Source organism: Drosophila montana, unplaced genomic scaffold (assembly GCF_035044405.1).
Source record: "Drosophila montana isolate Dmon_TW-CO22-7 unplaced genomic scaffold, ASM3504440v1 contig_2_1, whole genome shotgun sequence".
In the NCBI taxonomy this organism is placed as follows: Eukaryota; Metazoa; Arthropoda; class Insecta; order Diptera; family Drosophilidae; genus Drosophila; species Drosophila montana.
Genome location: NW_026997875.1, coordinates 948,389 through 964,402, shown reverse-complemented (window position 1 = coordinate 964,402; position 16,014 = coordinate 948,389). Strand labels below are relative to the sequence as shown.

Genomic DNA, 16,014 nt, shown 5'->3' with positions numbered 1-16,014 from the left:
CGAAATACATAATAATGCAATACAATTAGTTGATTTATGTTTTGTTTGTTTTTTTTTTTTAGTTTTTGTTAATAAGTTGTTTTTTTTGTTATTTATTTGTTATGTTTGATGAATGCGACTAAAAAGGCAATGAAGGAATGTTATTGAAATAAAAAACTTGCAAAAATTTAGCTATATATGAGAGAGAAAGCGCGCAAAAAGTGTGTTGCATACTTTTGGGCGTGCTTTTCTTAATGCTCTTCCGCTTCCGTTTTCGGTGCTTTCCTCTGGCGTTTAATGCATTTAATAATGTGTGTATGTATATATATATATATATATTTATGCGTTTATTAGTTGATTCATTTTGTTTAATAGCTTCATAAAACTTGCATTTGCTGCGCCCGTTTCTTATATAATATCTCTGATAAATATATATATGTACTATATATATATATATATAAATTTTTTTTTGTGGAATTTTTTACGTTTCTTCGTCGTTTTTTTTTTTGTTTTGTTTTGTAACATAGTTGATTTAGGCAAAAATGGCAACAAAATTGTATGTTTAACATTTGTCTACTTGCGAAAAACCGTTAATAGTCAGTGGTTCGAGTTGTTCTTCTTCTTCTTCGTGGCTGTTGTTGTCCTTTTTTCATTTTTCATTTCTCATTTGTTTAGTAGATGTATAACTTTAGCTAACTAACAATTAATTTAAACATTTTGTAACTTATAATTGGCAATAAAGTGTTTGAATAAGCAAACATTTAACATTTAGCATACAATTTATCATTTATGTTTTTCTTTTTTCATCCTTTCGTTTCCTTCTCCTCTTTTTCGGGCCCAAAAAACCCAAACAAATAACCAAAAAAATAAACAATAAATAGCTATGATATAATATATATATAGTGTATGTATATATGATATATGTATATAAATGTATCTCTGCGTTATTTTTTTTTTCCATTTTCCTTCTTTTTTTTTTTGTAAAGTTTTGTAGTGATTGTGGCCTGATTAAGTACATATGTTATTTATATAGATGCAGCAGGGGTAGTCAAGATGGCAAAAATCCGTTAACTCTTGGGCTAAGCTAATTGTTTATCCAATTACAGCTTACTAAAGCGCCTACTGGTAGGGGTAGTCATAATACTACAACTTACTAAATAAGTAGGGGTAGTCATATTGGCAAGAAAAGTTGACTTTTATCTTAATTCTGTTATTTTATAATAAAAGTTTTCGTTATTATTGTGACTACCCTAACTAAAATAAGTAGGGGTAGTCATAATGCTCAATCAATCTTGAGTTTTTGAGCGCTTTAAGTAGGCTCGGAAAATGCAATTTCTATATTTTTCTAGTACTTATACGTGTTTGTTGCCATTGTGACTACCCCTAATAAATAGTAGGGGTAGTCATAATGCGGAAAACTTACTTTTTGTGCAATCTTGAGTTATTGAGCGCTTAAGTAAAAACTGAAAAGGAAATTTATAAATATTTTTTGGAAATTAAAAGTTTTTGTTGAAATTGTGACTACCCCTAAAAAATATTAGGGGTAGTCATAATGTTAAAAAATAAATTTTTGTGCAAATTTTTTGCTTTTTGAGCGCTTTAAGAAAAAACTGAAATGCAATTAATATTCTTTATGGTACTTTAAAGTGCTTGTTAACTTTGGGACTACCCCTAATAAAATAGTAGAGGTACTCATTATTTTTTAATCCTTAGAAATAAAAACCTGAAAATGCATTTAATATATTTTTGTAGTACCTAAAAGATTTTGTTACCTTTGGGACTACCCCTACTAAAATAATAAGCGTAGTCAAGCTGTTTAAACTCCTTTTGTTTTGTAAATTGCTTCCAAGATTTTCGACCTAATAAGAGTTATAATATTTGTAGTGTTGCCTTCCATCGTGACTACCCCTAATGCGAAAGTTTCTCTTTATGCTAGCTGGCAACTTAAAATACTTAAAGCCCCGTTTGTATTAGTGAGTGAGTGAGTGAGTTTATGGCGCCTTCTTTATAGCATAGGTATAATTAGGTAGTTGGGTTAGATTAGATTAGTTTTCACTTTTGTTTTTTGTTTTTTTTTTTCTTTTCTTTTTTGGATTTTTTTTTATCTCCAATTAAAAATCGTTGGTGGCAGCCGGCGCCAAGTAAAAGTTAATCAGTCGCTGGTTTTTATGGGGTTGATTTTTTTTTGCTTTTGGTTTTGGGTTGGGTTCCACCAAAGCCCGTGGGGTCCATATGTCTGGATGATGTGTGTTGTGTGTGGGTGTGTGTGGGTGTTTCTTTGGCCATTTAAATGCTGGACTAGCTCTCATTTGGTGGGTGTGGACAACTCGATTGGCTGGCATTTTAGAAGTCGCTGATCTCGCCCTCAGTCTCTGGATAGGTGCAGGAGAACGGATGCAGCAGCCAGTTGCACAGACCCTTGTTGCCCTCCTGGCGCTGTCGCTTCTTGCCGTGCCGCTGATAATTGCCGCCACCTGATATGGTAATGCGATGCCGCTGGCTCTTCGACATGCCCGAGGCGAAGCTGCTCTCATCCGAATCCCGCACGGTCGCCACGCTGTGATAGCCGCTCTCCGCGCGCCGCGATATGCCCGAATGCTTGGAGGTGCGCGGCGTCGAGGAGTCGTGTCCGCTGTCGTATGCCTCCGAGCTGGTGTTCAGCGGCAGCAGCGGCAGACGCGACTGCGCCGCCAGCGGCAATATATTCGTGATCTCGTTCAGCTTGTGCTGTGCATCCTCCAGCGAGCTGCGTCTGCCCACGCCCACACCTGCTGCCCCGCCTGCCGCTGCCGCCGCGGACTTCTCCTCCAGCTCAGAGATGTCATCGTGCTGGGGCGCGAAACGTTTCTCGCTCTTGGGCAAACTGGGATCCGAGGCGCCATCCGGCTGGCGGAGCAGCGCATAGTCATCCATGCCGGCGATTTCCATGATGCCATTCAGGCTGGGCAGCGAGCCCTGGCTGGGACTGTGCGACGGCTGCTTGGGCGGACTTGGCGTCAGACGATACGCGGGCTCGCTGCAGACGCTGCTCTGGCCGACATTGAAGCGGAAGGCGGGCTCACTGAACACGCTGCCCACATCCGTGCGATAGAGCGCCGCCGAGGGCGTCACCTCCGCCATGGCCAGCTGCGAGGTGAAGATCTCGTGCAGGCGCGCCAGCTGATCGAACTGGTGTCTGCAAGCAGATGGAATGTAGGAAGGATGGGGTGAAGGAAAGGAATCAATCAATCAATATGTCTATGCTCACCTGGCGCGTTCGCCGCACTCGCTGAAGGACTCGCAGGCCATGTTGAAGCTGGATACAAAGGACAAGTTGTCGCAGTGGCTGAGCGCGGCCAGTGGATGCACTTGCTCCCGTTCGCTGCGCGCCATGGTGCGCGCGATTTCCTCCTCGGTCACCTGAAGGCCGCAGTCGATGCTGCGCTGCGAGCTGGGATGCTGCTGCGATGTGGAGGAGGCGCGACTGGCGGCGGCGGCGGCGGCCAGTTCCGATTCGTGCAGCTGCTCGCGCGACACGTGCCGCGAGAGCATTCGATGCAGACTGTCGTGGGAGATGTCGCGCGAGCCGAGCGGATCGTCGAGCAGCGGCAGCGCGGGCGGCACCTCCGACGGCCCGCTGTCCTGATCATCGCCATCCGGCGGCACTTCCTGACAGCTGCCCGGCAGGCTGTCCAGGCACGGCGGCAGCTCGAGCGCAGGCTCCGGCTGGAAGACCGGCCGTTCCGGCAGTTCCAGCGACTTTTGCTTGAGCTGCGACAGCTTCAGATGCAGCGCCGTGGGTGAGCTGCTGGCGGAGACGCTGCTGACCGCACTCTGGAAGACTTGCGTGGTCTGGTTCTCCACCCACTGCCGTATCATGGTCTTTTTGTGCGCATCCATAAAGCCGTAGCCCTGCGTCTGGGCCGCCGTCGGCAGATTGCCCGCGGTTAGGGAGCGACACGATTGCGATTTGGGCCCGTCCACCCAGGTCTCGCACTGCTTCACATGGTTCACCTCGCGCATCAGGTGCCGCGCCTCCGCCACCTTGGCCCGGGACACACGCGGCCCGTCGATCCACTGCTCCTCGGTGATCTGTCGCATGCCCGCCTCCAGCTGCTCCAGTGCAGCGCCCGGTGCGTTGCCATGCGGACGACGCAGCGGCGAACCCTTCGGCGTTGGCATATTCGAGGCCTTGGAGCACATGTGTCTGGGTATGGGTGAGCCCGGCGGCGGCAGCAGCTCATGGTTCAGCGCAATGTGTGCGTTCATTGGGGAGGAGGAGGCAGCAGCAGCTGCTGCGGCGGAATTATGGCGCTTCAGGCTGCCATTGGAGCTCACCGAAGGTTGCAGCTTTTTGGCTGTGGACGGGAGGAGTGGGGCAACGGAAGAAGGAATGCGGATTACAGAACCGGAAAATATTTAAGGCTAGGTTTTCCAAGTTGATCAACTTATTCCTTGACTGATTCTGCCTCCTAAAGGAAGGCTCAATATTTTCTGCTGATTCAAACTCTACATTTGAGATATCATTAACTCTTAAAGACTTGGCATATAGTTCCCAACAAAAGTTTCTATTAATCAACCATTTGTATTGAAGTATTTAAGGTCTAAGACTTCCTAAAGTTCCTTCCAAGAACATTCGTGGGGTAAGGGATTTTTATTTTGGGGATTTTTATTTTTCGGAATATTCCGAGAGAACTCTTCTTCAGACAGTAGAAATCCTAGAAATCTTTCAGATTCCCTAAATTCCTACCCCGAATATTTGCCGAATAAAAGACTTGCTTGCTGTGGTTGAAGGACTAGGAGTTCCTTAAGTCCATCCAAGAACATTCATGGGGTGAGGGGTTTTTATTTAGCTAGACCTGGAATTCCTTAAGTTCCTACCAAGAATATTTGCCGGATAAAAGACTTAAATGTATTCTATCCAGAGTACTTGCTTTGATTGAAGCTAACTCTTTTATTAAGCTAGACCTGAAATATTCCGAGAGAACTCTGCCTCCGAAAAATCTCTAGCACTCATTCTAGCTAACTCATCAAGGGTTCATGCCTCGCTTTTGATGTGTGACAGTCCATTCGAGACAAGCTATCATTTTACCGAAAGTAATCTAGTAGACTATCTCTGGGGTACAAATCTAATGACTCGAGGAATTTCAATTAAAATCTCATAAGCAAGGCACGTCAATTGATGCTTAGCACTCAGCCTCACGAGGGGTTGAACCGAGCACAGACACTTACCCTTCTCGATGGCGGCCTTCTTCATCAGCGGACTGGCACAGTTTGATTTAGGTTGGGCTGTTGGCTTGACGAGCAGGCTGCGATTGTCCGTGGTGTTGAGGCTGAGCGAGGGCAGATAAACGGGCGGATGTTCGCCGTCGGTGGCATCATCATGGGGTCCCATATAGATGACAGTGTCGGCTGAGATCTCCGAGCTGGATGGATCGGCGCCGGAGCCAGCGGAGGAGCCACCGCCACCGCCACCGCCGGCAGCCAGGCTCTGGGCCAGACCGACAGCGAGGGGCATGGGCACACGATGCTTGCGTCGACGCAGGCGATGAATGCGCGAGGCAATCTGTATGGTGGACAGGGCGTCCTGGTAGCATTGGGCGTGCAGGACATGTGCGACAATTGCCACATGGCAGGTGATGGGCGCCAGGCAGTCCTTCAGCAACGGCGTCAGCGGGTGGTCCTTGTGCGGCGGATGCCTCTGCCCGCTCAATATGGCCAACAGTATGTTGCCAATTCCCGAGAGCGGAAGACCACCGCTGCGATTCGCACAGCCGCCCAAGTCGATGATATGTAAACGGCTGCGACCGCCAGCAACTGGAAAAGGGGGAGGTTGGTTTGAGTGGGATGTGGGGTTGGGGTTGGGTGAGAAAGAAATGCGACACTTTAATGGCCTGGCGTCTAGTGAAACATTTAGCGGGCCACTTGAGTGGCAGCAACAACAATAACGAGAACAACAACTGGAATAGAGAGAGAGAAAGAGAGGGTAGGCTAGGACTTACCACCCCCCTTGCGGGACAGGCTGTACTGGTAGACGTGCAGCGTGAAGATGAGGGCCGACTCCAGCGTCGCTTGTGTAGAGTTTGAATTGCAGCTGGAGCTGCCGGATCCGGCACCGGGACCGGAACTTTTTAAGCGTCCGGCCAGCGCAGAGTCGAGAAATAATGCCGCACGTTCGGCGGTGGGTGCACGTAGTTCCGTTGGGCCGCCAAGGAAGTCGTCACGCAAATAAATCCCCGGGGAGTCGTCAGATTCTGTATTGGAGTCATGGAGTGAATGAAAAGGGCATTAGCTTTTATGTCCGTATAAATGCCACACTCCATGTAGTTAGCAGTCATTGGCGGGGCGCCGTAGCGAGGGCGTGGGGTTACACTTGCCTCACAGGTTAACTTTATTCAAATTGGGGGGGTTGCGAACCCTGGCCCGGGACCAGCCCGACATTATCATCAGCTGGCCCAGGGGCAACATTATAACGCCCACGCCCCACTTTTTTATCACCAAACTCCAGCTAACAGGTGGCCTGCCCTGTCCTGTTCTTCATGCTTACCAGCCGCATGCGAGATGAGCAAATCCGTGGAGAGAGCATCCGGCTTGGTCGCATTCACGCCCACAGCGCTAACCCGGACCGAGAAGCGGGCACCGCTCTTCTGTCGACGCTCCTGTATGCCCTTGTACAGCCAGGCAATGGCACAGGGCGCTGCCCCGAGAGCGCCCGATCCCAGTTCGCCCAGCACCGTCTGTGTTTGCCCCGTGCCCGGATAGCCCATGGCCAGCAGACAGCCATCGGAGCCCTCCAGCACGGCGGGTATTACCTCGCTTAAGGCCGCCGCACAGACGTCCGACTGGAAGAGAGATAAATAGCTATTCAGTTGGGTTGTCCCTATATGATATCAAGCAAAGTGCCCAAAACTCTTCCGTTCAGTGCGGAATATAGAAAATAATAGACAGAAATCGGTTAAGGTATTCTTGACTTGATAGAGAAAGACCACAGAACTGGGAACATGATACAATATAGGTTATCTAAAGCTGGTTTTGGCGACCTTTCCATTTTTAAATAGTTATCCACCTCGTTTGTAGATCCAGATCGGATCGAGTTAGGCATAGGTTAGATAGATGTAGGTTATCTTTATTCGATATTTGGGCATACAACAGTACACCTAGTTATATCGGAATCGGGTTGGAAAATATGGATCAAATCAGTTTATATACTATAACGTATACTATATACGTATATATTGAAATCGAATAATTATATATTGGAATGGAAAGAGGATCTGTCGGGTCTGTACGATGATATTTTTTTATATAGGACATATTATTCGTTTTACACGAACAAAATATTATTTCTATTGAAAAAACTGTTTCATAAGTCCTCAAACTCTTTTACCTAAGCCTGATCGAAATGGAGCTTGAAGCCGATCGGATGTAAAACAAAAAGTTGTCAATAAAACGTTTCTACAAATTTGTGAAAGGAATTTTTCCAAATTCCGTCTCGTGCTCAAGTCAGATAATCAGTCAGTCAATCTGTCAGTCAATCAGACAGTCAATCAGTCAGTCAGTCAGTCAATCAGTCAGTCAATCAGACAGCCAATCAGTCTGTATTCAGTTAGTCGCAAATAACAGTTTTATTTGAACAGATACAGAGCAGGATTATATTGGGCGGTGTAAGGAAGATTTTATATTATGTTGACAGTCGATCAATCGGTTTGTAAAACTAGATATTTTTCGTTTTGAAATAATTTTAAAATATAAAAATCTTGAAGAAACTTCAGAGCCTTACAGGAATCTCTCCTTAAAATGTTTTTTTTTTGTATATATGAACTTTGTTTATGTTATCTTAAGGTTGGGAGGAGAATTCCGTTAATTTAAATCTGTTTGATAAACTTTAAAACAGTTTTCAGTCCTCTTTAAACTTTAAGGTTTCCATTTGATAAGACTTTAGATAGAGTTAAGTAAGCTACGCCTAACGTCTCATTAGGTGAACTTGAGCTCGAAATAACTTCTAAGGTCTCTAGCAACTTCTTCTTCTCTAGCTAACATCTATACTTTGTATCGAAATCAGCAGGTGTTAACCTCAGGTAGCTTGTCTAACTTCTCAACAAGACAAGAATTCCTTTTCTTAAAAGAATCTGTTCCAGGTTTTTACTTAATTGAAAGGAATTGAATTGTTGTCTAGAATTATTTCAGCTCTCCAATTTGGATTCTCCCGATAGTTAATCTTTTATATATGCCTGACTCACCTGTTTATCCTCGGCGGTAAATAAATGATCGAATGCAAACATTTTGGGCGCTGCCACCATGGGCGCTCGCTCCTGGGCCTGGGGTGCACAGACATTCTTTGGATCGGTTAGTGTCACCTGCCGCTTCTTCTTGTCCAGCGACATGAAATCGGGCTCGTTGGAGCTGTCCGTCCGGTCGGCGACGCGCAGCATGACTTTGACCTTGCCAACGCCATAGCATTCCCGGCTGGCGAGGCGTCGCCCCAGGCCCGGCGGCATCGGCGGCGGCGCACGCTGCAGTGCACCACAGAAGCCGCCATTCCGTGGAATGGAATTGTTCATGGCTGCTATTGAATGTCGTCCGCGGTTCTCGGTTTCCATGGCAATGGAAGATTCGGTTTTTTGTATGTTTTGTGGAAGCACTTGGGTTTCCTTCAGGGAGGGCAAGACATAAACACGGAGCAGACGGAAGAGAAGAAGCAGCTAGTTAATAAGGATCCAGCTCCCTGGGCCATATAAACAAACTCCTCCTTTATATGTGTGTGTGTGTGTGTGTGGCACTCGCAGTTGCTGCCATAAATTGTGATTTTTCGGTGCAAAAAGGGACAACAAACTGGGTCCTTGCGTCCTCTATGGTAATGGCCATAACACTTTCTCTTTACGGTTATGGACATCTCGTTTATTGGGCATATGCTTCACAGACACTCGCACACTCACTCGCACTCACTCGCACACTCACTCATGATTCACTGAGTTTTCCGGGCTTGGTTTTTATTCACTTGTAGCATCGTGCCATCGTCCAGCATAAAATGCTAGCCATATTTTATCTATTTACGGTGCTTTGGGTTTTATTTCACTGAAATTTCCCCTGCCGAAAGCAGCGTTAAGTCAGGAGTTTTTCTTTTTTTTATGTTTATTTACAATTATATCAAGTATCTTGGCGTTATTATGGAGTTGACTTTAAAAGTTTCAAATTTCCGAAAGTTAAGAGCTTTTCTTTTAAAATGGTCAACACTTTTATAGTACTGCGGGGGGATTTTATTTGTAAGATGGGGGCTATCAAAAAAATATAAACGTGACATTTGGCTTGCTTTGGCTTTTATTCATATAGAATTTCGCTTGAGCTATATCATTTTCGGAATAAGTTTCTATTGCTAATAAAGCCTATTCTGTTAAGGGTTTTTGTGACATTTATGTTTTCTTTATGGGATATTTGGGAAGTTAAGAACTCAGACTTTGTTACGAAAAGTCTAGAATATATTATCAGAGTGTGTCTTTCATATCATCTTGATTCAATTAAGGAATATATGATGTATAGTTCTTTAACTTTTAGCTATTTCAGATTTTGTTTTTGTATTTATTATAATTGATGCTAAGGATAATATTACTTATGAGCTAGCCATAGTCTAAGCTCCAACTTTATTCTGCTTTTAGATCAATTTTTGCATTTATGAGATGTTCTTCAAAGAAGTTCTTCTTTATGTTAATTTCAAATAACTTATGAACAACAAATCGTATTTAAAGTTTATTTAAATTTCTTTCAGTTAACAATTGAGTCGTTTTCTTAAGTTCATGCGTTGGCTTTACTTTAAGTGAGGGATTGGGTTCTAGACATGTCGACTTGGGGTTGGGGGAAGCACCTTCATTATCATGATGATGCGGATTCAAATAAGGAACGTGACATTTTTTGCAACATCTTTTCATTAATATTGTGTCCCTTTTGGTGGCACGTTCCCATTGTGGAATGACTGGCAAGTTGACGTTAACGTTAACGTCAACTTCAACTTCATTTTTCAGACGTCGCGCACCTGCCACTAACTTCTTTAGGCGTTCCACCTTTTGAGCTTTTGGCTTTTCACACAAATCGATTGGCAATGCCTTCTAATTGTACGCAACAACAACAGTCGTGCGGGGGGTTCGGTGGATGGGGGAGGGGGAGTTAAGAATGCCATGGCATTGTATGGGCAACAATATTAGCACAACACCACACACACACACACACAAACAGCGCACACACATACACACAGAGCGCGCACACAAACCCTTTTTTTTATGACTGGCAATTTCTGGTTGTTGATTTCATCTTTGGCTGCAACGCTTTGGCTTCTTCGATTTTGATATACATGATTTATTTTAGCTTGATTCTTTTTAGCTCCGGCTCTAACGAAAATACATTTTCATTTTATGAAAACACACACAACTCGCGACGCGAACGCCAGCCGCATGTCTGTCTGCGTTGGCATTACAATCGCAACTGAACACAGGACGGCGCTTTAATGCTTGGCAAGAGCTGCCGCTGCCGCCGCCGCCGTCAGACGCTCTTTACGCTTGCACGCGGCGCTTGCGCGACAGAACAGACTGAGAGAGCGAGAGCGAAAGAGAGCGCGAGCTTGGCACTTGTCGCTTGCAGCTGGCAATGCTGTGTCTCGGCGTTTGGGGTTGGACGACTTTCGCTTTTGGGCGTTAAGAGAATGCAGGCGGTTGGCTCTCTTTTGAATAAGTGCCGTTAGCCAGGCACAGGTAAACAAAATCAGCGAGTCTAAAACAAAAGGAACAACGCAAATGATGTTTATATTGTAGAAAAACAAAAAAAACAAAAAAAAAGAAAACAACAAAAGAGGAGCAGAAAGCACGCACACAGACACTCACGCTGATAGTTGAGGAGCTGAAGCGTCACTTAAGTGTTTGCCAGGCACAGAAGTGGATTGAGGGGTCGGTTGAGGGGTGGAGAGGGGGGAGGGAGCCAAAATGCAAACGATGTGTTTTAAGTTCGCTTACATTTGACAGGCCGAGTAGTAGTCGTTGAGTGTGTGGGTGTGTGTGTGTGTGTGTGTGTGTATTTAAAAGCATCTATGGATGTATTCGGTTGGACTTTGAACAGGATACGTGTATATGCACATAGACAGGAGCAGGCTAAAGCAGTTAAAAGTGTGCTGACAATGTCTCAATTAAAATTGCAAGCTGAAGTAAGCTCTTAACTATGCGAGCAAATGTTTACCATTTGGATGGGGGATGGTGGATGGGGGCTAAACAAATATTTGTTTACTACGCTACGCATTTGGAATTTATATTTAATAATTGTTCTTGTTTATTTCTGGATTGATTTTAGTTAAGTCTTATAAATCTGAAGCTTAAAAGCGACTTTGTCACAACTCTTATGCGCTGCTGGCAATGCTCTGTTACTGGCAATTCCGTTACTATTTGCATAATGTGGCAACTCTGTTTTGCAGAAATTCAAAACTACAGCTGACAGAAGTAAAACTTATGCATATATGTGAAAGTAGTTGTGCATTATGTAAGACAAATTAATACCAAAGTACGCTGAGTGCGAATCCGTCAATTTGTTAATATGTCAGCCTATAAATCTGTCAATCTTTCAATTCATCAATCTGTCAATCCTCCGTCAATCAGGCATTCTGTCAGTCTGTCAATATGTCCATTTGCCAATCTGTCAATTCGTCAATATGTCAATACGTACCTCCATCAATCATCGATACGTCAATTTTTTATTTCGTCATTCCAACAATCTATCAAGCCATCAATATGTCAAACCGTGAATCCTTCGAATCCTTAATAAATTTGTAAACCAATTACACATTTCGTCAATTCATTCATAGTACAATCTTTCTATGCGTCAATCTATCAATCTGCCAATCTAGCCGATCGTCAATCTGTCTATCTGTCAATCTATTAGTACGCAAAAATTCGTAAATTCGCCAATTTAATAAGCTGCCAATCCATCAAAATATCAATCTGGCAGTCCTTCAATACAATCTGTCAATCCCTCAATCTGTCAATTTGTCAATCATTCAATCTTTTAATCTGTCGCCAATCTGTCGATTCGGTTCGTCAATCCGTTAATCCCACAAAGCCGACAAACCCTTTTTCCGTCAATCTATCAATCTGCCAATCCTCACAAATATCTATAGAATGAATGGAAAGACTTCGTGATTGCTTTAATGCAAAAAATATTAACAAATAAATTAATAATTGATCAAAATAAATAAATAATTGCAATTTTCTGAGAGTTTGTTAAACTTTTATTTCTCTTTAGCCATTCTTTTATACATATACAATAATAAATTTGAGTATCATTCATTTTTTTTGTTTTCGCATTATCTTCATCGTGTTCAACAACAACAATTTACTGAAATATTTGTAGATAATATTCGCCTAGTAAAAAATGCACGTGTATCGTATGTATATCGTGTATATATCGTGTATATATCGTGTATATATATGGTATATATATATATGTATCTGGTAGTTACGGCTAGTCGAAAGTGCGGAGATAATTGTCGCATATATAACGCATGTGCTTAAAGAACTATACACTTAAGATTAGGCAAACAATTTGAAACAAACAGCCTATGCGGAGAATGTTTAGAGGTAAAAAAATTACATAAGAAACAACAACAATGACGCGGGGTACGGGGTATATGATAAATTTGGGATATTCGTTGATCGTAAACTTTGTCACACATTAAATTGAGTTTTTTTTTTGCATTTTTTCTTCGTTAAAAAAAAAGAACAAAAAACCAGTAAATGGGGGGAAATATAACCATGAGATTGGAGTTATGCAGCTATGAACTCCATTTAGTGAGAGGGTGCGCCATAGGAGCTGCTGGGCGCGGAGGGGGCTGGCGGTGCGGCGGGCGCACCATATTCCGAGGGCGGGGCAATGCTGTTCGGATAGGGTCCAGTCTCCTCCTTCTGGGTCTTGTAGCGAATAAAGTAGACCTCCGGCTTGCTGGGCTGCGTGGGCGCCGGCGTCGGTATAACAATATCGGGCTGCTCCTCGGGCTTCTTGACTAGCACATAGACCAATGTCTTCTCCTCGTTCTGCGGATACTGCGGTATGATCGGCGCAGTCGGTGCCGGCGGCGACGGCGCCTTGATGAACACAATCTTGTAATGCTTCTGCGGCGGCGGCACGTACAGAGGTTTTCTGTGTGGGCGAAAGGCGAATGGAGAAGGAGAAGGGTTTCACTTACGTAAGCTTTGTCTAATAAAGAGCCAAATAATCATAAACAAAACTTGTTTATCTGGCCAATAACGAGCTGTCACAATTGCCGCCCACAGCTCTGCCCGGCGCCGGGCACTTATATAAATTGGTCTACCCTCTATGGTAATTGTGTTCCTCCTTGTCCCCCCCCCCCCCCTCCTATTGTCCCCTTCTCGAGTGCAATAATTAGCTTGGAAATGCAGAAGTAAAACGCGGCTTAGGTAACATCTTAGTCACGCTTTGGCTGTCTTCATCACCATATCTTTTCCCCCAGTAATTAACATTACCTGCAGTGACAAACCACGTGTAGCAGGAGACAGAGGGGGGAATAGTTACCCATTTTTTTAGACACGCTTTTGGGCCCCGTTTTAATGGGTTGTATTAAATAATTTTTCCTTGTAACAGACAAAATGTGGCACATGGTAAATTTAAATTAAAACCCGGTACTCCCCTCACGAAATGATAATGCAAAAATAACAACAAAAAAAACCTCCATTTGGCAATCGTTGTAGAGGGAATAAAGGGGGGGGGGGGTACTGAGCTGGATTAGATGATTAACGTTCATGTCTTGCAACTCTTTGGCGACTCTCAACTCTCGTAGATGCCAAGTCAGATATTAAACTAAGCACCAAAGCACTTAGGCACAGCTGCGTCTGGCGACACAGTCCATAAATTGTGGGAGAATTTTCATAATTGTCTGGCCCAACTTACATAGTATGTATATATATATATATACAGAGACAATCATAACTGTATCTACACACGACAGATCATTTTGCAATTACGTGTAATCGGTGTATCAGCTAAACAAACAACTTGGTTCGTTATCCGCCCCGTTTGTGGGAATCAGCTGGAATCGCAATTTGTAAAACTGTCGAAAACTTGACTTGATTCGAGTTGGAATTAAGCACAAACTGTCGAGTGCAGAAAAACTCGAAAACTATTCAAATAAACTGCACAGATAAATGATGGGAAATAAATTCTGAAAAATGCTCAAAATTTAGGGACAAGATACTGAAAAAATGATGATAAAGACGGGGAAGTTACTGTATCCTAAGTTTGTGTGGAATGTGGAATTATGTGGATTAAATGTACTAATATCGGGGAATCTATATAAATGTACTGCAAAATAACTAGATAAATTGCAAATATAAAGCAGGAATCGCTCAAAACTAATGATTAAATATAGCTGAGAAAGATCCTAAAATCTAAGACTAAAAGCCGATAAAGATCCTAAGTACTGAGGGATTCTTAACTTGTATGTTTGGTAGACAGAAGTTATAAATCTATCACTAAGATCGGACACATATATAAAGTCTGGTTATGTCAGACCTTTTTTGTGGATGCAGTACTTAAGGGCTTTGCACGGGGAAGAACTTAAAAATGTATTATGAGAAAATGGAGAGAAAAATCATTAGGAATAAAGCTGAGATAATCCCTTTTTCTTAGTGATAAAGATAAGAAAGATGCCTAAAGCTACGTTAAAGATCCGACCTGAGAGCTTAAGCGTATAAAGCTAGATCCTAAAACCTAACTTTAAAAAATGTGATATTTGGATGAGCATGGAAAGAAATTATATTCTGTGGTTTAAAAGATTTAAGAGCTTTTACAACATTTTCCAACACTTGAACACTTATTGAGCATCTACCGTAACCTGAAACCTTGCCTAAAATTATTTCTTAAATTTATTTTTTATGCGCATTTGATCGAACTTGAAGGATCTAGCTGCTTTTTATTTAGTTTAGAAATTTCAGAGCTATTGCAAAATTTTTCAGCACTTAAAGAAACGTTTTTTAGCATATGCATATATATTGTATTTTTTTTCAAAGTCTCCTTACAAACACATCATAGCCTAACATTTGATGGAGTTTCTAAAACTCTTTTGCAATTAAAGAGAACAGAAAGGCGTAGACAAAAAAAAAACGAAAAATATTTTTCTGTTAACCTGATGAAACATAATCCAACTATTCGTAATTATTATAACTATCTATTAGTAATAACTATCAATAGTCGCAACCCTTTAATACCCCTTCCTTTAATACGCATCTGTCACACTCCCTGGCACTCACCTGGGCGCCTGTTACTCTGGCTCTTAACCTAACATTTGAAGGAGCTTCTAAAATTATTTTGCAATTAACTATCAACGAAAGATGCAGAGAAATATTTAAGTTTTTCTTAAAGAGTTGTAAATCTCACAAAAGAAATTATTTGTTGGTATACCTAATATAACAGATCTCAACTATATGCAAAATAATGATCAAAAGTCGCAACCCACTGAGATGAGGAAATCCTTGTGCTACTTTCTTGTTAAGGATCCTTGTAGCTAGCTAAAATGCAGCTATTTTTTTTAAAGATAGTTGCCTTCTATCACAGCCTTGCACTCACCTGGGCGCCTGGTACTCTGGCTCTGGTGGGGGCACATGGACATAGACATGCTTGTGCACCACCGGCGGCTGCTGTGGCGGACCATATTGTGGTGCTGGTGCGCCGTAGCCGCCGCTGGGACCGCTCGGCTGATAGCTGCTCGACGGCGGGGCGCTGTACGTGTCACGCGGCGGCTCCGGGCGAGCGGCCACAAGCGCTGCGCTGGCCAAGACAACCGCTAACTGCAGCCATATGGAAACATAGAACAGATGCGAAAAAAAGTGAGATCAGCTTAGAGCACACACACACACACACACACACACACACACACACACGCGTTGACATACCACGAAACTGGGCTGCATTGTGCTTATGGAGAGTGTGCGACTGAAGATCGTTAAGTATCCGTTTTTAATGGAATTTCGAGACTTGTTTAATTCGCTGGAGCTTGTTCGACGCGGAACCTCT

The 16,014-nt window shown here is 43.2% G+C and overlaps 2 protein-coding genes across 6 annotated transcripts; both read right to left on the bottom strand.

Moving 5' to 3' along the window:
* Positions 1–923: 923 nt before the first annotated feature.
* Positions 924–10,418, bottom strand: LOC135430219 (kinesin-like protein GA13060). 5 transcript variants are annotated; one of them, XM_064684792.1, is made up of 7 exons: positions 10,220–10,418; positions 8,199–8,609; positions 6,506–6,800; positions 5,961–6,212; positions 5,191–5,775; positions 3,227–4,316; positions 924–3,154 (listed from the first exon to the last, which is right to left on the bottom strand). In XM_064684792.1, exons 2-7 carry the CDS (start codon positions 8,556–8,558, stop codon positions 2,323–2,325), a joined length of 3,414 nt encoding a protein of 1,137 aa, XP_064540862.1. In that variant the 5' UTR covers positions 8,559–8,609; positions 10,220–10,418; the 3' UTR covers positions 924–2,322. The 5 variants fall into 5 exon arrangements, with proteins under 5 accessions (XP_064540862.1, XP_064540861.1, XP_064540860.1 ...); XM_064684791.1 differs by lacking the exon at positions 10,220–10,418 and adding an exon at positions 8,905–9,314; XM_064684790.1 differs by lacking the exon at positions 10,220–10,418 and adding an exon at positions 8,917–9,314.
* A 2,277-nt stretch (positions 10,419–12,695) lies between these two features.
* Positions 12,696–16,011, bottom strand: TwdlE (TweedleE). The gene is made up of 3 exons (XM_064684785.1): positions 15,894–16,011; positions 15,568–15,788; positions 12,696–13,125 (listed from the first exon to the last, which is right to left on the bottom strand). Exons 1-3 carry the CDS (start codon positions 15,909–15,911, stop codon positions 12,774–12,776), a joined length of 591 nt encoding a protein of 196 aa, XP_064540855.1. The 5' UTR covers positions 15,912–16,011; the 3' UTR covers positions 12,696–12,773.
* Between the last annotated feature and the right edge of the window lie 3 nt (positions 16,012–16,014).

Excerpts from the sequence above, each read along its gene's own strand:
- LOC135430219 (XM_064684792.1), bottom strand. The coding sequence starts at position 8,558 with ATGGAAACCGAGAACCGCGGACGACATTCAATAGCAGCCATGAACAAT. Across the intron at positions 6,801-8,198 it reads TTACCGCCGAGGATAAACAG|TCGGACGTCTGTGCGGCGGC; the intron begins GTGAGTCAGGCA and ends TCTCTCTTCCAG. Across the intron at positions 6,213-6,505 it reads GCTCATCTCGCATGCGGCTG|AATCTGACGACTCCCCGGGG; the intron begins GTAAGCATGAAG and ends ACTCCAATACAG.
- TwdlE (XM_064684785.1), bottom strand. Across the intron at positions 13,126-15,567 it reads CCAGAGTACCAGGCGCCCAG|AAAACCTCTGTACGTGCCGC; the intron begins GTGAGTGCAAGG and ends TCGCCCACACAG.